Raw genomic sequence first — 24,342 nt, forward strand, 5'->3', positions numbered from 1 at the left:
AATAAGAATTTGTTCTTAACTGACTTGCCTAGTTAAATAAAGGTTAAATGAAAAATACTAATAATAAAAAAAACTGTGGTTGTCTCTGTGAACCAGGAAAGCAGAGCAGATGTTTGCGGAGCTCGATGTGTGGAGCACCGTCCCAGAGAGGGACAGACTGGAGATCTATGAAGACGTCCTGTTCTACCTAGCCAAGAAGGAGAAGGTCAGATTTATTGCCGTTAGGCTGCCTCTTTTGGGTATTTGGCATTTTGTTAGGATCCCTATTTAGCTGTTGCAAAAGCATCAGCTACTCTTCCTTGGGTCCACATGAAACATGACATGATACAGAACATGAATAGACAACAGCTCAAGGACAGAACTACATGAATAACAAGAGTCAGCCGGGCTTGTTTTTTGGAGTGTGGTGTTACAACTACCAGTTTATTCTCTTCCATCTACATTCACATCCCAACATTTTATCCTATTTCTAATTAAACATTTCTATTTACAAAATAAATGTATTGTGAGAAAAATAATGTATTTGATCCCTAGCAGTCTGAAGAACGGAGTATTACTATCAGGGTTGGGATCAATTCCATTTCAATTCAGGGAGACAAAATGTCTGTGTACTTCCTGAATCGAAATGGAATACACCCCAACGCTCATTACTAAGGACATTTTCTGTCAAAATGTGTTGACCTCCAGTTTACTCAAGTCTGTTCCATCTTTGTTGTGTGTGTGGGGTACAGGAGCAAGCCAAGCAGCTGAGGAAGAGGAACTGGGAGGCTCTGAAGAACATCCTGGACAACATGGCCAACGTGACGTACCGCACCACCTGGTCCGAGGCCCAGCAGTACCTGCTGGACAACCCCACCTTCGCAGAGGACGAGGAGCTCCAGAGTACGCTACCCACTCATTCATACTCTCTGCATCCCAAATGGCACCCTATTCCCTACATAGTGCATTACTTTTGACCAGAGCCCTATATGGGACAGATTTGGCACACAACCTTTCTCAGAGCTCTGCATTCATTTAACTAAAGCAGCAGAGCTGTTACTTGTGAATCATAAAAACAGGGGGGGGTCTGTGTTTGAATAGGTGAATGACTGAGCAGGCCGAGTAACTGAAGTTGGTGAATGACTGTCCAGTCAGGTGGTGTGTGTGTAAAAGACTGACTGTTTGCTGTGTGAGTGCTCTGTTGACGTTCTCCCCTTTCTCTTCTTTTCTCTCCTTGCTTGCTTCAGACATGGACAAAGAGGACGCGCTGATCTGTTTCGAGGAGCACATCCGAGCTCTGGAGAAGGAGGAGGAGGACGAGAAGCAGAAGACACTGCTGAGGGAGAGGAGGAGACAGCGCAAGAACAGAGAGTCCTTCCAGGTGAGAAAGACGGGCCTCCTCCTCTACCCCACCATGGAGCATTTTGGGAACAGTGTACACGGTAGAGGATTATGATACAAACAATGCTAATACCATAGAATTATATACAGAACATTAAAATGGATATTGGTAGCCTAAAAGCATGGTACGGCTCATTCTTAAAACGGATCATAGGGAATTATAGGATTCCTATGACTAACACAGTGTGAAGAAAAAGCCAAAATGTTTGTCAGGTGTTTTGACTGTAATACTGTACTGAAAAAGTACAGGAAAATATAAGTGAATTTTGCGTGGGTTGATCTCAGGGATGTCATTTATCCGGGCTGCGTTCCAAATGGCGCCCTATTTCCTTTTATATAGTGCACTATATAGGGAATATGGTGCCATTGGGACGTAGCCCGGTCATTTCAGTTGCTTTGCTGAGCCTTATGTTTCTCTCCCCCCCCCCCAGAAATTCCTGGACGAGCTCCATGACAACGGTCAGCTCCACTCCATGGCTGCGTGGATGGAGATGTACCCCACCGTCAGCTCTGACATCCGCTTCGCCAACATGCTGGGCCAGCCAGGTATGAGGACACCTGCTGCATGCTCATACTCTCGCTCACACCAGGTTTTCCGTTAGCAGCTAATAGCCACCGTTAGGCCCCAAAAAAACAAAACCATAGATACATGTATGTATTTTTATTTTTTTTACAGTACAAAAGCCAATCTTTTTAATTGGCGCCTGCAAAAATCCCATTGCGAAATAATGCTTTTTAGCATATTTGTATATGGAAATACATTTGACTGGTCATGCTTATCGGTCTATAGGTTAATGTGCATAAACTAATAATTAAATTGGTTATGCATCTTATCACACGCATACAGTATACAGATACAGAGCCTTTGAGCGGAAAATCAGTGCGAGAGCTCCTGCTTCAGCATCTCAAACAGCAAACATAGGCAGCGGAAGGCAGGTTTCATCAGCGCATCACACACCACTTTACAATGAGCTGGAGGCAGTATGCATTTTGAAAACGCGTATGTAATTGTTTGAACCCTGAACTTTTTAATACGTATTATGAGAAATGTGTTACTTTACTTCAAAGCAGCCAAAATCAGACCATATCCGTGGAGGCAATTATTTTTACATCATCTTTCTTTCATCGTCCAGTAGCCGCAATCCTAGTCATATTAGCAACCCATGATAGTTGTTTGCATATGAGATCTCCCCTCTTTCGACATTTCGAATGGAAATTTTCATCTCTGTCGCATGAAACGGCTCGCTGCATTATGCCCTGTGCTCTTATAATGTGAAGAAATAATAGTTGAGATAAATAATCTGATCGTTTGCACCAGACTCAGAGCTGTTAACTTCATTTTTTGAATAATTGTTTTGTGGCGTACTGGTTGAATGAATTTGGGCTCTATCGTCCCACAACTGTTCCCAGAGTCTGTTTGGAATAGTCTATTTCTTTCTCGACAAGCTGACCAATAAAATAGGTCAACTTCTTTACGATTGGGGATAGTAGATTGACATAGGCTAGTGATTTTGCACTCGTCTTCGTGGCTACGGAAAAGTAACTCTTCAAAGTGCGCATCGGAATTGGGTAAGAAGGACCGCGCATCGTTCATCCTCGACTTGCATGTTCTGTTATTTAATATGAATTACCATACTCAAAATGTGGTTTCTGTCATTCCGCGCGCCGTGGGTGGACGCCCTAATCAAGTTACGCACCCAATGCACATGGCCAGTAAATGAAAATGCTGCCGGTCAAATGTCCGGCGCAACATTTTCCTGACGGAAACCCTGGCTCACACAGGTATACGCATACACACACACACACACACACGTGGATGCCCACACTGATAGGCACACATGCACGTTATCAATATTGTTGTTCTCTTGTCCACTTGTACTGCGGTGATATTGTCGTATTATACTTCTGCTGCTCTGGTTTGTGGTCGCTGCCTTTCTCTTTAGCCTTTGGTGTTGCGGTAACCATGTGTTGTCCGAGCACATCTTGAATAACGCGTGCCTGTTAGTTTATGGTGTCTATTCCGCAGGCTCCACTCCCCTCGATCTGTTCAAGTTCTACGTGGAAGACCTGAAGGCTCGCTACCACGACGAGAAGCGGATCATTAAGGATATCCTGAAGGTGGGAGAATGTTACCGTCTGTGTTTTCTCCCACGTTGTGGTCTCAAATGGCGCCCTATTCCCTATTTAGTGCACTACGGTGCCTGATCCAAAGTAGTGTATGAAATAGAGTGTAGGGTTCCGTTTGGGATGCAGTTAAATCTACTTTACAGCGTAGATATCGCGTAATCTGCACCATCGCCTCAATGGTAGTTTTCATTTTATTAACTCTTTCTCCTCTTTCCTCCACACAGGACAAAAACTTCTTGGTCGAGGTAAACACTAGCTTTGAAGACTTTGGCACTGTGATCAGCTCAGACAAGAGAGCCACAACGCTGGATGCAGGCAACATCAAGCTAGCCTTCAACAGCGTAAGAGCTCTTTGATTTATACTTAGACCACCATTTCTGTGTCCGAAAACTCTAACTATACACTGAGTGTTCAAAACATTAGTAGCACCTTCCTAATATTGAGTTGCACCCCCTTTTGCCCTCAGAACAGCCTCACTTCGTCAGGGCATGGATTGTTCAAGGTGTCGAAAGCGTTCCACAGGGATGCTGGCCCATGTTGACTCCAATGCTTCCCACTGTTTTGTCAAGTTGGCTGGATGTCATTTGGCGTGTGGATCACTCTTGATACACACGGGAAACTGTTGAGGTTGAAAAACACAGCAGCGTTGCAGTTCTTGACACAAACCAGTGCGCCTGGCGTCTACTACCATACCCTGTTTAAAGGCACTTAAAACGTATGTCTTGCCCATTCACAATCCATGTCTCACTTGTTTCAGGGCTTAAATATCCTTCTTTAACCTGTCCGCTCCCCTTCATCTACACTGATTTTGAAGTGGCTTTAACCATTGACATCAATAAGGGATCATATCTTTCACTTAGATTCACCTGGTCAGTCTATCATGGAAAGAGCAAGTGTTCGTAATGTTTTGTACAATCTATGAGCCCTGGTCAGAAGTAGTGGACTAAATAGGGAATGGGTGCCATTTTGGCGATCTGACGATCAGTGACCTCGCTGGGCTTCTAATAACTACTAAGTGACCTCCCTCTCTCCTCCTGTACCGATGTAGTTGCTGGAGAAGGCGGAGGCTCGGGAGAGGGAGCGGGAGAAGGAGGAGGCCAGGAAGATGAAGAGGAAAGAGGCTACCTTCAAGAGCATGTTGAAGCAGGCTACCCCAGCCCTGGAACCAGAGACCACCTGGGAAGAAGTATGTGTTAATCTGTTACCTTTCTCACACACACACACACACACACACACACACACACACACACAGTCTTACTGTTACCTTGCACCAGAGGTGTGGACTCAAGTCACATGACTTGGACTCGCGTTTGACTCAAGTCACAAATTTGACAACTTGAGAAGGACTTGGAGCCTCAAGACTCGGGACTTGACTTTTACTTCAGACTGATGACTTGAAATTATCTGGCCAGGTTTGTAAGGTTTTGTCACTCATTTATGGCACAGAGTCTCCAGGGATTACTCTCCAAGCAACCAGTGAGAGAAGCCAGTGAGCATGCACTTGCAAAAAACAAAAAAAAAGTTCAAAGGGCACACTCTGCCCTTTGATTGCACCAGCAAACTGTCAATCAACACCGGTTCGGGTGAGCTAGCGCAGTGATACAGTTCCAGTCAAAAGTTTGGACACATCTACTCATTCCAGGGTTTTTCTTAATTTTTAAAATATTTTCTACATTGTAGAATAATAGTGAAGGCATCAAAATTTATGACATAACATATGGAATCATATAGTAACCAAAAAAGTGTTAAACAAATCAAAATATATTTTATATTTGAGATACTTCAAAGTAGCCACCCTTTGCCTTGATGACAGCTTTGCGCACACTTGGCATTCTCTCAACCAGCTTCATGAGATAGTCACCTGGAATGCATTTCAATTAACAGGTGTGCCTTATTAAAAGTTAATTTGTGGAATTGCTTCCCCCCTTAATTCGTTTGAGCCAATCAGTTGTGTAAGGTAGGGTTGGTATACAGAAAACCCTATTTGGTAAAAGACCAAGCCCATATTATGCCAAGAACAGCTCAAATAAGCAAATTGAAACAACAGTCCATCATTACTTCAAGACATGAAGGTCAGTCAATCTGGAACATTTCAATAACTTTGAAATTTTCTTCAAGTGCAGTCGCAAACACCATCAAGTACTATGATGGAAATGGCTCTCATGAGGACCGCCACAAGAAAGGAAGAGTTACCTCTACTGCAGATGATACGTTCATTAGAGTTACCCGCCTCAGAAATTGCAGCCCAAATAAATTCTTCAGAGTTCAAGTAACAGACACATCTCAACATCAACTGTTCAGGGGAGGCTGCGTGAATCAGGCCTTCATGGTCGAGTTGCTGCAATGAAACCTCTATTAAAGGTCACCAATAAAACACAAGCAATAGACATTATGGGCTATTTTACCAAGAAGGAGAGGGATGGAGTGCTGCATCAGATGACCTGGCCTCCACAATCACCCACTCAATCTTATTGAGATGGTTTGGGATGAGTTGGACCGCTGTGAAGGAAAAGCAGCCAACAAGTGCTGAGCATATGTGGGAACTCCTTCAAGACTGTTGGAAAAGCATTCCAGATGAAGCTGGTTGAGAGAATGCCAAGAGTGTGCAAAGCTGTCATCAGGGCAAAGGGTGGCTACTTTGAAGAATCTCAAATATAAAATATATTTAGATTTAGCACTTTTTTGATTAGTACATGAGTGTCTTCACTATTTTTCTACAAAATAGTAAAAAATAAAGAAAAACCTTTCAGTAGGTGTGTCCAAATTTTTGCCTATTTCATCTGTTATCTAGTATAGGCCTATGTTATTGCACCAAATTATTGTCTCAAACATTTTAATCTGTGCATAAGTACAAAAAAGTTAAACATCTTGACTGTTGACCAATGATTAATCATCAGCATTGGTGCTCATAGGCCGGCTCACATATCCAGATTAGTGACCAGAAAGCACTTACATCATTTTCTATAAACATTAGTATGTTTACATTATCCATATAAAATACAGTTTAGCAATCTGCTACAGACGCATCCTTGCCAGAACAATGATAGGCTTCCTGGTAGGCTAACAATGATAGCTATCATTTTCATATTTCAGATAGGCTGAGTTTGGGTGGCTACTTGCCTTATGACTAAAGATGGTTGTAACATCACACTGCCTTCAATATTATGGGATGAAAATGGAACATTCTGGTGAATTTAATGGCAGTATCTGTGAGGAAGAAGAGGGCTACACAGTTGGCGAAGAGCATTAGGCGGCCATCCAAAGTGATATCGCGTGGTGCAGATAGACCATGCTTTCCATCCGATCAAGCAACCTCTGCTGCTTGCAGGTAGGCAGTATGATTCTGCTTGCTCTGGACTCCAGATAAGTGACTTGATATTGGCTGTTAACATGTAGGTGTAAAACCGTGGTTTATTTCTGTATCTTAAGTTCTGAAAATGCATCGCCGTTTTAAGGCTGTAAATGACTGGCTATATTTGTGCGCTCGTGTTCGCAAGCTTTGAACCACTCCTTTTTGGGGGGGGGGTTGCTAACGAATCAGATTTCTGATTTGCTGTACAGCGCAAACGTCAAATTGTATGGAGAGAGGATTGTCGTAAATAAATATGCAGCTCCAAAAATTGTTTGGTGATCAAGAATAATAACTGTTTACTTTACAAACTCACCGGCAATGGGACATCAAGCAATAATTACTGGCATAGACATACTGGTCTTTTGGTATGTCAACATTTCTTGATATTGATAATTCAGATATGAAGCTTGCATTTGGAATTTGTTGTTAAAATGAATTATTACATAACCAAATATATATTGTAGACAAAATAATGACGGGGGGCCGTCTGGTAGCCTCAATAAATAGACTTGATTTGTAGTTGAACAAGTCATTGCACGTGTGTGTGTATATATATATTATATCTCTTGAGACTTGACTTGATCTTAGAATGCAGGACTTGGACGTGACTCAACTTGAGACTCAGATCTTGTGACTTGCTTGTGGCTCGAAAAATAGTGACTTGAACCCATCTCTTTCTCTCTCACACACACACACACACACACACATTGTTACTGTTACCATTCTCACACACACGTTGTTATCAATGGGCTACTGCCTGGCACATGATTTGATAGTCATGCAACTGTTCAAAAGCAAACCTTTTGTTTTCTGACTATTCATTTTCTCTCTTTGGTCGTCTTAGGTCCGAGAAAGATTCCTCAAAGAATCTGCATTCGAAGACGTGACTCTGGAATCTGAGAGGAAAAGGATATTCAAAGACTTCATGCATGTCTTGGAGGTAAGACTCATTTAACTCTGGTAACTTCTGTGGGGGGGAGAATTACCCCGACAATGTCAGTGGTTGCTTCTCAAATGGCACCCTATTCCCTATATTGTGCACTACTTTTGACCAGGGCCCATAGTAGTGCACTATATACGGATGAGGGTGCCATTTGGGACAGAACCAGTGTCACGACATACAGTACTCAAACCTGGCTGCTGTTTCTTCTCACAGCACGAGTGCCAGCATCATCACTCCAAGACCAAGAAACACTCAAAGAAGTCCAAGAAGCACCACAGGAAGCGCTCCCGCTCTCGATCGGTTAGTACTATGCCCCGACACTGCACAAACCAAGACCCCTCTGCGCCCTTTGTAATGTGCATACCAAATGGCACCCTATTCCCTAGATGGTGCACTGCTTTTGACCACAAACCCTATAGTTTATAGGAAATAGGGTGCCATTGGGATTTCACCTTCAATTGTATCAGCATGGCACCTCACTAGACGAACCCTCCTACTACTCCCACTTCTCTTCTCTCTGCAGGGCTCAGAGTCTGAAGGTGAAGACGATTATCACACCAAGAAGAAGAAGCGCTCACAGTCCAAGTCCCCGTCCGAGCGCTCCTCCAGTGGGGAATCTGGTCAGTGGTTTTCCTATGTATAATTCCTTTTGTTTATTCTTTTATCATTCCAATTAAAAACTTGAATGATAATTGTGATATAATTGTGATATAAGGATCAGGTATGATGAAAAAGTATATGCTGATAGGAATGTATTGTGCCTATAACCTTGACTAGAAATGATCAAATAAAAATAATCACTATTTAAAAAAAACACACAAATGAAGGAATATTGTGTGGCGGCCAGTTTCTGACATCCCTCTCCATTCGGTCAACAGATAGAAGTTATAAGAAGTCCAAGAAGCACAAGAAGAAGGGGAAGAAGAGGCGTCACAAGTCGGTAGGTTCTCAAGACGGAACTACATTTTCGAGGGGAATGTTTGGGCCACTCTGGAAAGATTGGGAAGCCAAATGGCGGAACGGCGCGCTTATTCTTGTGAACCTGTCTTTCAGCAATCTCCTGAATCCGAAGGCGAGCGGAAAGAGAAGGGAGGAAGAGAGAGGGACAGCAAGCGGGAGAAGGACCAGGAGAAAGAGAAAGAGAACGATAAGTCCCGGGGGAAGAGTCGCTCTGAATCCAAGCAGAAGTCACCTAAAAGGAAATCTACCAAGGAGGAGGTAAAACGTCCCATTCCGGTCAGGAAACCCAGCCATGCATCTGGGATTTGAATGCTTTAAAAGAAAGAAATACTCCACACCAGTTACACAGCAGTTGTATCCAAGCATTTTGTCTCATCCTAGTCCCGGTGAGGTGTTTACTATTCTATTTCCTAGTGCAGGGGTCCCCGATTACATTCAGCCTTGGGCAGATGGTTGGGGTGACGGAAGGATGTTCACAGCAAATTGACCACAAGAATCCCGAACAGATATAGTATTTGACAAAATCGAAGTCATTTCAAACTTTGATTACATTGGGATACGATCACATATGCCTTTATGCGCGGGAATAAATAGGAACACATTTTTCCTACATTTAAAATCACTTCCAGGTGATTTTAGTCTTCTGTCCAACAACAAAAATGATTTAAAGTGACTGCGGTTCTGGATTTGCTGCAACCCAACTTGCTGTGTCTATTGATACGGAGATTTCTGTGCATGTGCAGGATTCTTTTTTCTTTTTTTACGGAGCTGCTGCCCACTATTTTGTCTATGTAGCTTCTGCTCAGTGCTTCCACTGCCGCTTCCCCCTTAACATGGAGGGGGAAACTTCATGTTCTACTCTAAAAAGTAAAGATATGGATTGACATGTTTGAACAGTGCATTCCATACTTCGAGCGATTTTAATGTTGTTTTTTTTCTGGGCGGTAGGCAGCCTTCAGCCTTCATGTTATACACAAAAGACATGATCAACATTTTGGTACAAACTTTGTCGTCTAACAGTATTTAGGCAAGCATATCAAACACAAGCAAGATGCATACAGGAAGTCAATAGTGATTCTTCATTCATTATTGTTGCAAACATTGGCTAGCTCTCTTTTTTCCCCAAGCTACTCTCGCTACTTTGTGGCAGCATATCTATGAAGATGATCACCACAAATAGTAGGAAGTCTAAAGCAGTATTGGGCAAATGAAGTAAGGAATAATAGCGCTTGGTCAGACATGCTCAGGTTGCCTAGAATGTTCTTTTTACAGGAACTCGTAGTGGCTGTGATATAGCAGCAACTATAAAGATTAGCCTACATCACACAAAATGCTGATTGTTTATTTTGTTGCTCCAATGCAATATCTGTTACAACAGACACAGAAGGTTGTATACTTTACAGACTTCAATAAATATTTTGGAGAATGTTTGTTGAAATAGTCGTGTTTCAATTATTTTATTTTTTCCCGGCTGTTTTAGAAATATGGGCAGGGGCCTCCCAAGTGGCACAGCTGTCTAAGGCACTGCAGTGCTAGAGGCGTAACTACAGACCCAGGTTCGATCCCGGGCTGTATCACAACCAGCCGTGATCGGGAGTCCCATAGGGCGGCGCACAATTGGCCCAGCGTCCGGGTAATGGGAGGGTTTGGCCGGCAGGGCCACCACTTGTGGTGGGCGCCTGCAGACTGACATCTGTCGTCAGGTGAACGGTGTTTTCTTCCGACACATTGGTGCGGCTGGCTTCCGGGCGAAGCGCGGTCTGGCGGGTCATGTTTCCTAGGATGCATGACTCGACCTTCGCCTCCCGAGCCTGTTGGGGAGTTGCAGCGATGAGAAGATTTGAAATTGGGAGTAAAAATAATAATATGAGGCAAAGTGGGTAGATCATGCAGAGGTTTCCGGCAGGGTGCGGCAGGGGCAAGAACTCTATTGGCAGCCGCAGCCTTTGGGGGGGGGGGGATAAAATCACCTTTGGGCCGCTTGTTTGGGAACCCTGCCCTAGTGCATCCCAAATGTCACTTGACTACTTTTGACTGGAGCCATATGTTTGGGTTACATCCTGGTCAAAAGTAGTGCATTACATAGGGAAAAGGGTACCATTTGAGAAGCATACCTAGTAAATCTCCTGGAAGTAGTGCTGAGCTATTAGTGCTTTTAGAGGTCGGTTTGATATTTCATTTTTTTTAAATGACCACGGATTTAGACATCAAATCAAATGTATTTTTATATAGCCCTTCTTAGATCAGCTGATATCTCAAAGTGCTGTACAGAAACCCAGCCTAAAACCCCAAACAGCAAGCAATGCAGGTGTAGAAGCACGAAATGCTGATTATGTTTTTTGCTCCATTGCAATGTGTAGGGACTTCGTCCTGCTTGTGCAACTGCAATATCTGTTACAACAGACACAGAAGGTTGTGTACTTTATAGACTTCAATAAATATTTTGGAGAATGTTTGATCAAATTGCAATGTTTCTAAAAAAAAATATTTTATGTACTATATGTGCGTTGAATGCTGTAACAGAATAAATAAGGCATACTGTTGACTGCTGAATACCAACCGTCAATCCCGTAGATCATGTGTTTTAAGGCTTGCGAAGCAACTGCTTTCTATCCCTCTCGATTGCGCCTTCCCAACGAAGCAGCATAATAATTGAACCGATATCAGTCCGTTAGTTGTTTAAAAATCCCCAAATAACTGTTATTTCGGTTAATCGCTCAGCACTACCTAGAAATCACCAGTGTTGTCGGGAAAATGTGGGTTTTGATGTTTTGTCTTTGTTGTGTAGGGTGGCTGGGACACTTCAGGCAGCGAGCTGAGTGAAGGGGAGCTGGAGAAGAGGAGGAGGACTCTACTGGAACAGCTGGATGCTCCTTGATCCTGTTTTTCCTCATGCTTCCTTTCATCCACCATAGATTCCCCCCGGTGCTTATTTTTCAGCGTAATGCCACACACGCTTGGACTTAAGGTTATACAATTCCGGTAACTTTCCCAAACTTCACAGGTTTTCCCAGAAATCCCAGTTAGAAGATTTGCTTAATTCCTGCCAATTTTTGCCTAAGTTACCAGAATGTTTCAACCCTTTTTGGACTGTGTGTGAACTATTCCCCTTGTGTTTTGTATAATGGGAATGAACCCGCCACCCTGGCACTAGAATGCTTGGTAAATATTTGCTGTTTTCTTACATTATTGGAAGTGGTCACAGGCTGAGTTGAGTGACTACTTTGATATCAGTTAAACTGTGTGGACATTTAGTGACACACTTCAGAAATGTGGTGCCTTTTTATAATGTTTTCTCACTAGCCATTTTATTTGTTTTGTAGTTGTTTGATATCGAAATGGATTCAAGGAGCACCTTAATGCCATGCTCTTAAATGTGACTGCCTTGCAGTTCTCAGTACAATTCTTATCCGAGTCACAAATGGCACTGTATTTATTCCCTTTATAGTGCACTACTTTTGACTAGGGCCCTCAAAGTAAAAAAAATAAATAAGTTTAGTTTAGGAAATCTGTTGACAAAATATCCCGCAAATAAGAGATGTGATTGTGTCTCAGTGTAATTAAGGTTTGAAATGATTTTCAAATACAATAAATACATTTTTGTGCTTAGTTGTGCTCAATTTGCAGTGTACAAATTTTAATGATTTTCCAGACCTCCGACCATCCGCTCCGACAGAATCGCCCCGCAGCTGAATCTCGTTGCATACCGCTGCTTTGGACTGATGTAGAACTCTTTGGCAAAGGTCCACGTCTAGACTGAAGTAAATGTCTCTCTGAAACAAGACCCTTTAAAATACATTTTTTATGGTATTTTTAGGATTGGTTCGCTAGATTTTCACGAGAGGAATTGTGAAAGTCCTCGTTGCATGATCTATAAATGTAATAAAATACAGTTGACATGAATTTGTTTGTCTTCATGTACCATCACCAGCAGCCACCATAGATCGGAGCTCATTATTGTCTTTACATATGACCTCTCTGTTATGAGTGCCTCTTGTTCACTAGGCTCAGTAGCCTTGTATCTGTTTCCTGTGGATCATTGTAATGCTAGGCAGGCTGAAGGTAATAATTGCTACTGTGCCCGAGACAACGTGGCTCAGGACAATCTATATTAAGCTCCAATAACATCACCAGGACTGTGGCACGGTGGCCGAAGACCGCCAGAAGTGGCAAATCCAAACCTTTGTTGCTGCACGATGCCAAAAGCCCGCCAGACGGGCGAGTATTGATTTCCACAGTTTACATACACGGAGATGACAAGACCGACTTCTCCTGTTGTTTTCATATCAATGAGCATGCATAGAAAACCAGAGTGAATCTGAACAGCTTTCTGCCAAATGAATGATTAAAGAACACAATTGAAATAAAGATGCACACTCTATAATAGTGTAAATAGTTTATTTGATCATGTCCAGAACTCGGTCTATCTTTAACTAAATGTTATTTAAAAGTATTTTGTAATAAGCACACAATGCCTAAAATACATTTCTGAAGAAAAAACAAAAACATGCCACTATTATCCAGTCTAATGAGTGAAACTGATGAGTGGTCAACAGTTCACATAGGAAGTATAGAGATGAGTGGTTTGTTGCACATGCTAACGTGGACAATTATGGTCCCAAGACCACAGAAAGCTTCTCTGAACGTCAAAGGGTTATGGCCCAAATGACTCCCTATATAGGGCACTACTTTTGATATTTTTTTTTACCAAGGCCCATGGGGTCAAAAATAGTAACCTAGATAGGGAATAGAGTGCCATTTGGAACATACATTAATATAATGCCTCTTTACTCAGGCAAGTGTGACACTAGGGCATTCTGCTTCACACAATAGATCCGTTGTGTTAAAGTGAACCCAGATTTGTTTTTTCCCCGGCTTAATTAAATATACAAAATGGACAAACCTATAAGTTAAAATAACATTCAAATTGTGTATCACAGGGTGATGCACATTTTGTTTTAAACAATATGTACAATAGTTACCTTATAGTAATGAGTGGATTAAGAAGTAAAAAAACAATGCAACAATTTTTGTAGCAAAATATCTGTACATTTACAAAACTTTTTTTTGTTGTGTACTTTTTGTTTATTCTGACATTTTTTTAAATATAACTAGCTAAACATTTTTAAAAAAGACTGTTGCTCACGTCAAAGTGGGTCACATGAGCAAAACTGAATGGATACCGTTTACAGTGGTTAAATACTATACATTAAATGTACAATAATAATGAGTGGACAGTTGCCTAGAGATTCATTAGCCGATTGCAGGTTTTCAGAGTAAAAAAAGAAACTTGGAATCAAGTTTCCATGACAAGCTCCTCAAGTAGCCTAAAGTACCTTCCTTGTAGCCACTACACTTGACTGGAAGTGTATCTGCTGATAAGTCTTTGTTTTAGCACCTTTCCTATTCGCTCTGAGTCAATTGTGGCTTGAGCTCTGGTCCGGGGAGTCGTGCAGCCGTTCGACCGAACGACTCCCTGAACCAGAGCTATTGTGGCTCAAGAGCCCCACCATCCACTTAACAGCATTGCATTTGAATGGCACTTGAGGTCTACATGAGCAGACAATGTACAGTACCAGTCAAAAGTTTGGATACCACTACTTATTCAAGGATTTTCTTTCTTTAGTTTTACTATTTTCTACATTGTGGAATAATAGTGAAGACATTAAAACTATGAAATAACACAGAATCATGTTGTAACCAAAAAAGTGTTAAATAAATACAAAATATATTTTATATTTGAGATTCTTCAAAGTAGCCACCCTTTGCCTTGACGACAGCTTTGCACACTTGGCATTCTCTCAACCAGCTTCCTTGAGGTAGTCACCTGGAATGCATTTCAATTAACAGGTGTACCTTGTTAATTTGTTGAATTTCTTTCCATCTTAATGTGTTTCAGCCAATCAGCTGTGCTGTGACAAGGTAGGTATACAGAAGATTTTTTTGGTAAAAGACCAAGTCCATATTATGGCAAGAACAGTTAAAATAAGCAAAGAAAAACAACAGTCCACCATTACTTTAAGACAGGAAGGTGCTATGATGAAACTGGATCTCATGAGGACCGCCACAGGAAAGGAAGAACCATAGTTACCTCTGCTGCAGAGAATAAGTTCATTGGAGTTACCAGCCTCAAAAATTGCAGCCCAAATAAATGCTTCACGGAGTTCAAGTAACACACACATCTCAACATCAACTGTTCAGAGGAGACTGTGTGAATCAGGTCTCCATGGTCAAATTGCTTCAGAAGGAGACTTGCTTGGGCCAAGAAACACAAGCAAAGGACACTAGACCGGTGGAAATCTATCCTTTGGACTGATAAGTTAACATTTTGGAATTTTGGTTCCAACCGCCGTGTCTTTGTGAGATGCAGAGTAAGTGAACGGATGATCTCAGCATGTGTGGTTCCCACCGTGAAGCATGGAGGAGGTGTGAAGGTTTGGGGATGCTTTGCTGGTGACACTGTCTGTGATTTATTTAGAATTCAAGGCACACTTAACCAGCATGGCTTCCATAGCGTTCTGCAGCGATTCACCATTCCCATCTCGTTTGCGCTTAGTGGGACTATCAATTGGTTTTCAACAGGACAATGACCCAAAACACACCTCCAGGCTGTGTAAGGGCTATTTGACCAAGGAAAGTGATGGAGTGCTGCATCAGATGACCTGGCCTCCACAATCACCCGACCTCAACCCAATTGAGATGGTTTGGGATGAGTTGGACCGCAGAGTGAAGGAAAAGCAGCCAACAAGTGCTCAGCATATGTACGAACTCCTTCCAGACTGTTGGAAAAGCATTCCAGGTGAAGCTGAAGAGAATGCCAAGAGTGTGCAAAGCTGTCATCAAGGCAAAGGGTGTCTACTTTGAAGAATATATTTTCATCTGTTTTAACACTTTTTTGGGATACTACATGATTCCATATGTATTATTTCATAGTTTTGATACCTTCACTATTATTCTACAATGTAGAAAATAGTCAATAAATACAGAAAAACTCTTGATTGAGTAGGTGTGTCCAAACCTTTGACTGGTACTGTAGTTCTCTCTAATAATTCACGACTTGGTCCACTAACCATGTTAACACAGATGAATGAGATGTTAATACCGTAATATAGAGGCCTAGCTATACACAATTCACATTAGCCTGGTCTCATTTCAAGAGAGCCACACCTCTCTGAGTTATATTATTTCCGATACGATTTCTCTAACTGTGGTCACACGTTGGTGTACAGAAGTCTACCTGATACTTGCTTAAGTACTTTCATTGAACATATTAGTTTTGGATCACTGCTTCATAGTATTTCATCTAAGACTTGTCCCCTTTAATAAGGTCATTAGCCCTTTAGCAACGATGGAAAAGCTAATGCGTATTTTAAAGTGCCACTCGAGCACATTGTTGGAATTCCAAGAGCAATGGCAGTAGCACCAGGAATGTAATAAGATACTTGCTATTGAATATCATATTCATCACCTGTGGCGGAATACTTTGACGCCTAACGCCTCGAACACACCTGCAGTGTCATGCGCAAAATGGTACGCGGCCTCATCTGGATATGTGCGCAACAGAAGTTCCACATTCACCTTTCTGCTACCGTTTCTGCCAAGCCGTCTACACATAGAATGTGATGCGTACGTTTGGTTTGTCCGACGTACACACCGACACTCGAGCGCACTGCAACTGCCAATGCCACGCGGCAAAGGCAAACGCAGCGCCTCCATTGGAAATGCATGTGCTTCTGGTGTACCAAAACGCAATAACGCTGGGAGGTGTGACCGAGGCATAAAGGGAACCGTGTCACATGTACATTCTACACTTCTTTCGGGAAAAATCTCTTCCAGGAATTCCCCCTACGGAGGTTCGAGTCCAGTTTTACACATCAAAGGAAATTGCAGTTAAAGCCAGGTCAAGTTGCATTGCTTGAAGTAATGAAAAAATAAATCTGATCACATAAAATGTACGTTTCAGGCACTTGGCTTGTCTAAGGTTCCCTATGACCGACCTTTCAGACCCATCCATCTTTCTTTCCGGCAGTCCTTCTATTTCTCTTTCAGTCTAGACATCTCTTTCAGTCTATCCATTTCTCTTTCAGTCCAGAGTGAGAGGCTGTTACATCCACATCACCCCCCTTCACCCCTCTCCGAGCACATGCACTGTTCCCTCGTCACATGACAACTTCAGTGTTGTTGACCGGCCGCAAGTTTTGGTCGTCAAAGCGCCTTCTGACGCTCCTCCTCACCGCGTCGGCTCTCCTGTATGGCTGATTTCGAAGATCTGGGATGGGAGGGAGGAAGGGGGGAGAGGAGGGTGGATAAAAGAAGTGTCAGTCATGCCAGGGCCTTCAGATGAGGCTGTTTGTTGGCAGCCAATCAGGCAAAGCAGCTTGAGTTGTAAAGAAACATTCCCCTTCAGTTCACTCCTCTAAAAGGAAGACAAAAGCAGTCCCACAGAAAATACCTTATTGATTTGACATTTTTCATATTCACTAGTCCTTCTGTCACTGTCGATTAAAAAACACAAGCTATGGACAAGTGCCCCCCAATATAAGCCTCCCCCCAAAAAAAATATGCAACATCTTCTCATGTTAAACAATCAGGGGGAAAAAGGGGAACGTAAGTCATTTCCCATAAAGGGCATTTTAAACTGAATTTGCATTCTTTGATTTTAGACATGCAACATTTGTCTATAACCTTATTAGGAAATGGAAGGTGAACAGAAAAGGAGGGAGGGGGGACCAACACAGTCAGTCTAGTATGAAGTAGAGAAAGTCCTCAGTGGTAGGTAACTTAAGGGAGGTAAAAAAGAGATGCTTGCCAGGTCTGGGACACATCCACCACCACAGGGGTGCTATTGGAGGAATTCCTTACCCTCGAATGGACATTGGGAAATTTAGTAATATTATTCTTCTTTAGGGCTGGATGGATGAAGAGAAGACAAAATGGAGGTTAAAGAAGCAGGGTGACCAGAGGGGTGTTTTCACAGTGGAGGAGCGCTGAGCGAGCAAAGCGGCCAATGGGGGGGGGGGGGGGGGCAGAGGTCATTGGACAGGACAGGGCAAGACTAAGGTGTTAGAGGGGTATAGCTTACTAAGATATGCTGTTAATTGATACTGCAAGCATAAAGGATGAGTAAATCAAAGCGTTTTATTTTTCTCTCTGTTTTTCTATCTAAAAAAAACACCCAGGCTGCTTTCCAGAGTGACTACCAGCATGAGCAAATAGTGCCAACCACATTTTGCACGAAGACTTAGTCATCACAAACAAAAACCCAACAAGTGTTTTTTTCAACATACACAAAAAAGTTATGTTGAATAAAAAGCAGACCAAAGAACGGCATGCATTCAGCCAGATACATGGGCACGGGATGTGAACTCAACTGTAATTTATGAAACATTTAGAAATACTGATGCCTGTCCCTTTTAAATGGCTCAACAGCAATTCAGGACATGTATCTGGCTGTGTGTTAGTTGCACACAATGGAAATGAATGTGACATCCAAGACCGAGAACGCGTGTCAGAAATGAATCATTCATGCTTCGTGCAATACGTTAGAAAGGTGACCAGACAAACCACAGAGAGTCATGTGATACGAATATGATCCAGCACCAAAGAGTTTGAGCCAAGCACAAGGCAAGGGAAACTGGAGATCTGGTCCAGGGGCGTTTACATATAACTTACAAGGCTCAGAATCAGCCACACATAATGCCCTAGACCAGAGCTGGGGGGAACTGGGAACGGGGTATTGTGGGTTTGAAGCGGGAGAAAGCCAGAGGCATGCAGGAACCCAACCAACAGCACAGTAATCAATGAACACAACACTCTGTTTTTATGATGGACAGACGAACACAACACTCTGTTTTCATGATGGACAGATGAACACAACACTCCGTTTTCATGATGGACAGATGAACACAACACTCCGTTTTCATGATGGACAGATGAACACACAAGCAAGGTATAATGCCACAGCCATTTTAAAATAAGTCAAGGCTATCAATACATCAAAACTGACAATTGATGAATTACTATATAATTATAGGCAACAAAAATATTCTGCTATGCTGATTACAATACTGACTAGTATACGATATATACTGAAGCAGAAGTTTTACTATATAGTAGAACTACTAGCACTAATACTAGTCAGCATAACATGTAGGAGTGTAAACTTCTTGGATGATGGCCAGTGAGATCCGTTTCGGTCTAGGACGCACTTCCTCCTTTTTAACAGCAGAGGGCACTTACTGTCCCATTGACATGTACTCTGTAACACTGCTGTATTCCTTGTACTGTATAGAGTGAGACGTGGTAGATTTCTTACCCATCTACCCATCTCACCCTCCTCAGGGCAAATGTTAATAGCCTGGCTGACTGCTAGGAGCATTTCTGTGACATTATGGTTTGCTACGGTTGGTGACACAAATGGATGAGGTTGAATTACAGGGATGATTCGCTTCATGCAGGGTAACGGAGAGGACATCGGAGACTCCTCCCACAAACGGCTTCCTCCCCATGCTAGAAGGGGCGGAGGTGGTGACGCCGACACACCACACCACACACACGCGACACACACACGAATGACAGGGATAACACAGAGTGAGAGGGAACACAACACGCTGTGAGAGTACGGAGAAAGAGAGAGACGAAGAAGAAGGACAGCACAGTGTTTACAGCGACCTTTCAGAGAGAGAGTTCTAAGCTTTAGTAATGGTTCGCCTCATTGCGAGCGGACTCGCAGAAGAACCGAGAGCCCCGTTTGGCTGTGCGGGCGGTAAAGGGCACTGTCTTCAGCACTGCATTGAAACAACAACAACAACAACAACAACAACAACAACAGCCAAGACACGACAGTAAGGAGTAGCACACATGTACAGGGTTTTAGCACAGGTTAGCACACCCTACAAAGCATCAGAAGACTGGAGCAGAGAGACACTAACACATTCTATAGAGGGTTACAGTCTACAATAGGCCTTCAGGGCTGAACTTTCCCAATCCCGCTTGGAGGATTCCTGGACTTCCTGCGTATCCCCTCCTGATTCCGGGAATCTTCCAACTGGGAAAAACCTGGGCATTTTGGGGAAATGTACTTGAAATTTTGCGCCCCTAGGGCAATTATACTGTATCTTATGGAGCGCCAATGTTAAATGTTACAAGACAGGCTTTTAGCTTGTCAGCTAGAATACAGTTATGTGGGATTGTTATAGAGAATTAGTGTTAATAGTATTATATATGCCAAACCACACAGAATGTAAATGGCCTACGGTCGTATGTCTTCTCTGTGGAACGGAGGGGTCGTGTATTTTAATAAAGCAGATCAATACATGGGGCTGCATCCCCAAATTGCACCCTATGGCCTATATAGTGCCCCATAGGTCTCTGGTCAAAAGTAGTAGGGAATAAGTTGCCATTAGGGACGTAACCATGGTATCTGGTCCGGGAGACTATACCCTCAGCCCGGCCCGTCTACACCCCTAACTGTCACAAAGCTACGACAGGATAGCAGACATTACTATCACAAAGCTACGACAGGAGAGCAGACATTACTAACTGCTACAAAGCTACGACGGGATAGCAGACATTACTAACTGCTACAAAGCTACGACGGGATAGCAGACATTACTAACTGCTACAAAGCTACGACGGGATAGCAGACATTACTAACTGCTACAAAGCTACGATGGGATAGCAGACATTACTAATTGCTACAAAGCTACGACGGAATAGCAGACATTACTAACTGCTACAAAGCTACGACGGGATAGCAGACATTACTAACTGCTACAAAGCTACGACGGGATAGCAGACTTTACTAACTGCTACAAAGCTACGACAGGATAGAAGACATTACTAATTGCTACAAAGCTACGACGGGATAGCAGTCATGACCAACTGTTACAAAGCTACGACGGGAGAGCAGACATTACTAACTGCTACAAAGCTACGACGGGATAGCAGACATTACTAACTTCTACAAAGCTACGACAGGATAGAAGACATTACTAATTGCTACAAAGCTACGACGGGATAGCAGACATTACTAACTGCTACAAAGCTACGACGGGATAGCAGACATTACTAACTGCTACAAAGCTACGACGGGATAGCGGATAATGATCCTACGGACATTTGAGCCGGCTCCGCGTGTCTACGTTCGGCTAGCTGGATGGTCAAAGCATGTTTCTACCGTAGGATCAAGGTGTAGTAAAGCCTTTCGGATTGACAGTTCAATCAGTTCCAGAGTTAAGAGGTACTTGTTAGCGGTTGAGATACCCAGTGTTAATGAGCACAGGAGAGGACCTGCATGCAGAGCGCCCGGTGTGTAAGTTTGTGTCTTAACCCCGCTAGCCGTACTAGAGCAGGGGGAGAGCTTCTTCTGCACAGGCCTGCCTGCGTGTTTGTGTGTGTAGATGTGTATACCTGTGTGCGCATGAATGTGCGTGTGTACACATGTGTATGCGTGTATTTATGTGCACGTATATAAGTAAGGTGTGTGTGATATGTAGAACTGATGGTGATTGGCCCCCCGGTCCTGTTACCCGTGATAATGTCCTCGATTGCTCCGTCCTTTCCCTCGTAGACGTGGCGGCTGCCCGTATCCTTCACCTGCTTCTTCCTCAGCTCAGCTATCACCTCCTGCTGCTGACTCCTGCCCCGGGTGTTCTTATGGGATGGAGACTGGTGGGGAGACCACACACACACACACACACACACACACACACACACACACACACACACACACACACACACACACACACACACACACACACACACACACAGACAGACAGACAGACAGACAGACACAGACAGACAGACAGACAGACAGACAGACAGACAGACAGACAGACAGACAGACAGACAGACAGACAGACAGACAGACAGATAGAGTCAAATCACAGGCACCTTGGTTGACTATTCAAATGGCATAACGATGTCCCTGTGTGAATCCTCGACATCGTATTTTACTCCGCTGTACAAGCTGGTCCCTAATGTCCACTAGAAAGGTTATACTGTCTATATTATATATACTGTTTATGTTTACTAACTGATTCTATTGACTGGTTGGTTTACTAACTGGTTCTATTGACTGGTTGGTTTAATAACAGGTTCTATTTACTGGTTGGTTTACTAACTGGTTCTATTCACTGGTTGGTTTACTAACTGGTTCTATTCACTGGTTGGTTTACTAACTGGTTCTATTTACTGGTTGGTTTACTAACTGGTTCTATTCACTGGTTGGTTTACTAACTGATTCTATTGACTGGTTGGTTTACTAACTGGTTCTATTGACTGGTTGGTTTAATAACAGGTTCTATTTACTGGTTGGTTTACTAACTGGTTCTATTCACTGGTTGGTTTACTAACTGGTTCTATTTACTGGTTGGTTTACTAAGTGGTTCTATTCACTGGTTGGTTTACTAACTGGTTCTATTGACTGGTTGGTTTACTAACTGGTTCTATTCACTGGTTGGTTTACTAACTGGTTCTATTTACTGGTTGGTTTACTAACTGGTTCTATTCACTGGTTGGTTTACTAACTGGTTCTATTTACTGGTTGGTTTACTAACTGGTTCTATTCACTGGTTGGTTTACTAACTGATTCTATTGACTGGTTGGTTTACTAACTGGTTCTATTGACTGGTTGGTTTAATAACAGGTTCTATTTACTGGTTGGTTTACTAACTGGCTCTATTCACTGGTTGGTTTACTAACTGGTTCTATTTACTGGTTGGTTTATTAACTGGTTCTATTCACTGGTTGGTTTACTAACTGGTTCTATTGACTGGTTGGTTTACTAAGTGGTTCTATTCACTGGTTGGTTTACTAACTGGTTCTATTCACTGGTTGGTTTACTAACTGGTTCTATTTACTGGTTGGTTTACTAACTGGTTCTATTTACTGGTTGGTTTACTAAGTGGTTCTATTCACTGGTTGGTTTACTAAGTGGTTCTATTCACTGGTTGGTTTACTAACTGGTTCTATTTACTGGTTGGTTTACTAACTGGTTCTATTCACTGGTTGGTTTACTAACTGGTTCTATTGACTGGTTGGTTTACTAACTGGTTCTATTTACTGGTTGGTTTACTAAGTGGTTCTATTCACTGGTTGGTTTACTAACTGGTTCTATTGACTGGTTGGTTTACTAACTGGTTCTATTTACTGGTTGGTTTACTAAGTGGTTCTATTCACTGGTTGGTTTACTAACTGGTTCTATTGGCTGGTTGGTTTACTAACTGGTTCTATTCACAGGTTGGTTTACTAACTGGTTCTATTCACTGGTTGGTTTACTAACTGGTTCTATTTACTGGTTGGTTTACTAACTGGTTCTATTGACTGGTTGGTTTACTAACTGGTTCTATTGACTGGTTGGTTTACTAACTGGTTCTATTGACTGGTTGGTTTACTAACTGGTTCTAGTTACTGGTTGGTTTACTAACTGGTTCTATTCACTGGTTGGTTTACTAACTGGTTCTATTGACTGGTTGGTTTACTAACTGGTTCTATTCACTGGTTGGTTTACTAACTGGTTCTATTGACTGGTTATATACTTGCTGATACTGACTTGATGTGACACACTAGGTGTCTGTCTGCAGTACCTAATATAGCTGCCCCACCAGCAGGAGATGATCCTCCCATCATTAGTTCTGGGGGATGAGGGAGAGGGTGAGAAGGGAGGGGGAAGGAGAGCCTACCTTCTGGGAAGAGGGGGAGGAGGGAGAAGGAGAGGGGGAGAAGGGAGGGGGAAGGAGAGCCTACCTTCTGGGAAGAGGGGGAGGAGGGAGAAGGAGAGCCTTCCCTCTGGGAAGAGGGAGAGGAGGGAGAAAGAGAGGGGGATAAGGGAGGGGGAAGGAGAGCCTACCTTCTGGGAAGAGGGAGAGGAGGGAGAAGGAGAGGGGGAGAAGGAGAGCCTACCTTCTGGGAAGAGGGAGAAGGAGAGGGGGATAAGGGAGGGGGATGGAGAGCCTACCTTCTGGGAAGAGGGAGAGAGAAGGAGAGCCTACCTTCTGGGAAGAGGGGGAGGAGAGAGAAGGAGAGGGGGAGAAGGGAGGGGGAAGGAGAGCCTACCATATGGGAAGAGGGGGAGGAGAGAGAAGGAGAGGGGGAGAAGGGAGAGAGAAGGAGAGCCTACCTTCTGGGAAGAGGGGGAGGAGGGAGAAGGAGAGGGGGAGAAGGGAGGGGGAAGGAGAGCCTACCTTCTGGGAAGTGGGGGAGGAGGGAGGGGGAAGGAGAGTCTACCTTCTGGGAAGAGGGGGAGGAGGGAGAAGGAGAGGGGGAGAAGGGAGGGGGAAGGAGAGCCTACCTTCTGGGAAGAGGGGGAGGAGGGAGAAGGAGAGGGGGAGAAGGGAGGGGGAAGGAGAGCCTACCTTCTGGGAAGAGGGGGAGGAGGGAGAAGGAGAGGGGGAGAAGGGAGGGGGAAGGAGAGCCTACCTTCTGGTCCTCCTGGTCCAGCATGGCCTCCTGCTCCAGAAGCTTCTCCATCATCATCAGCTCTGCTCTCTTCCTTTGCTCGTTGTCCTCCTCCGCTTGCTGACAGAACACGCACGCACACGCACATATTTAGACAGAGGGCTCAAACACACAGCGGTAC

At 43.3% G+C, this 24,342-nt stretch overlaps 2 protein-coding genes and 1 long non-coding RNA gene across 7 annotated transcripts in view; 2 read left to right on the forward strand and 1 right to left on the reverse strand.

Moving 5' to 3' along the window:
* The window catches only part of LOC135519657 (pre-mRNA-processing factor 40 homolog A-like), a 27,953-nt gene extending 15,288 nt beyond the window's left edge, over positions 1 to 12,665 (forward strand). Inside the window, exons 10-22 of one of the 2 annotated variants that reach the window (XM_064944899.1) lie at positions 97 to 205; positions 732 to 882; positions 1,227 to 1,360; positions 1,812 to 1,926; positions 3,386 to 3,498; positions 3,732 to 3,848; positions 4,556 to 4,693; positions 7,704 to 7,799; positions 8,016 to 8,102; positions 8,326 to 8,422; positions 8,681 to 8,742; positions 8,856 to 9,020; positions 11,551 to 12,665. In XM_064944899.1, the coding sequence (XP_064800971.1) occupies positions 97 to 205; positions 732 to 882; positions 1,227 to 1,360; positions 1,812 to 1,926; positions 3,386 to 3,498; positions 3,732 to 3,848; positions 4,556 to 4,693; positions 7,704 to 7,799; positions 8,016 to 8,102; positions 8,326 to 8,422; positions 8,681 to 8,742; positions 8,856 to 9,020; positions 11,551 to 11,640 (1,474 nt within the window). In that variant the 3' untranslated portion in view covers positions 11,641 to 12,665. The remainder of the gene's footprint in view (positions 1 to 96; positions 206 to 731; positions 883 to 1,226; positions 1,361 to 1,811; positions 1,927 to 3,385; positions 3,499 to 3,731; positions 3,849 to 4,555; positions 4,694 to 7,703; positions 7,800 to 8,015; positions 8,103 to 8,325; positions 8,423 to 8,680; positions 8,743 to 8,855; positions 9,021 to 11,550) is intronic. The other variant, XM_064944900.1, reaches the window with a different exon arrangement.
* Positions 12,666 to 13,146: 481 nt separating this feature from the next.
* LOC135519655 (formin-like protein 2) overlaps positions 13,147 to 24,342 on the reverse strand; it is an 85,577-nt gene continuing 74,381 nt past the window's right edge. The window contains exons 24-27 of one of the 4 annotated variants that reach the window (XM_064944898.1): positions 24,183 to 24,281; positions 21,293 to 21,431; positions 17,625 to 17,671; positions 13,147 to 17,031 (exon numbers count right to left, since the gene is read on the reverse strand). In XM_064944898.1, the coding sequence (XP_064800970.1) occupies positions 16,993 to 17,031; positions 17,625 to 17,671; positions 21,293 to 21,431; positions 24,183 to 24,281 (324 nt within the window). In that variant the 3' untranslated portion in view covers positions 13,147 to 16,992. Of the gene's footprint in view, positions 17,032 to 17,571; positions 17,672 to 19,584; positions 21,432 to 24,182; positions 24,282 to 24,342 lie in introns of those variants that run through there. The other 3 variants (XM_064944897.1, XM_064944896.1, XM_064944895.1) reach the window with 3 other exon arrangements.
* LOC135519659 (uncharacterized) overlaps positions 19,567 to 24,342 on the forward strand; it is a 93,080-nt gene continuing 88,304 nt past the window's right edge. The window contains exon 1 of the long non-coding RNA XR_010452311.1: positions 19,567 to 19,606. This is a non-coding gene — a long non-coding RNA (uncharacterized LOC135519659). The remainder of the gene's footprint in view (positions 19,607 to 24,342) is intronic.

The sequence above is a fragment of the Oncorhynchus masou genome, chromosome 29 (genome assembly GCF_036934945.1).
Source record: "Oncorhynchus masou masou isolate Uvic2021 chromosome 29, UVic_Omas_1.1, whole genome shotgun sequence".
NCBI classification, from domain to species: Eukaryota; Metazoa; Chordata; class Actinopteri; order Salmoniformes; family Salmonidae; genus Oncorhynchus; species Oncorhynchus masou.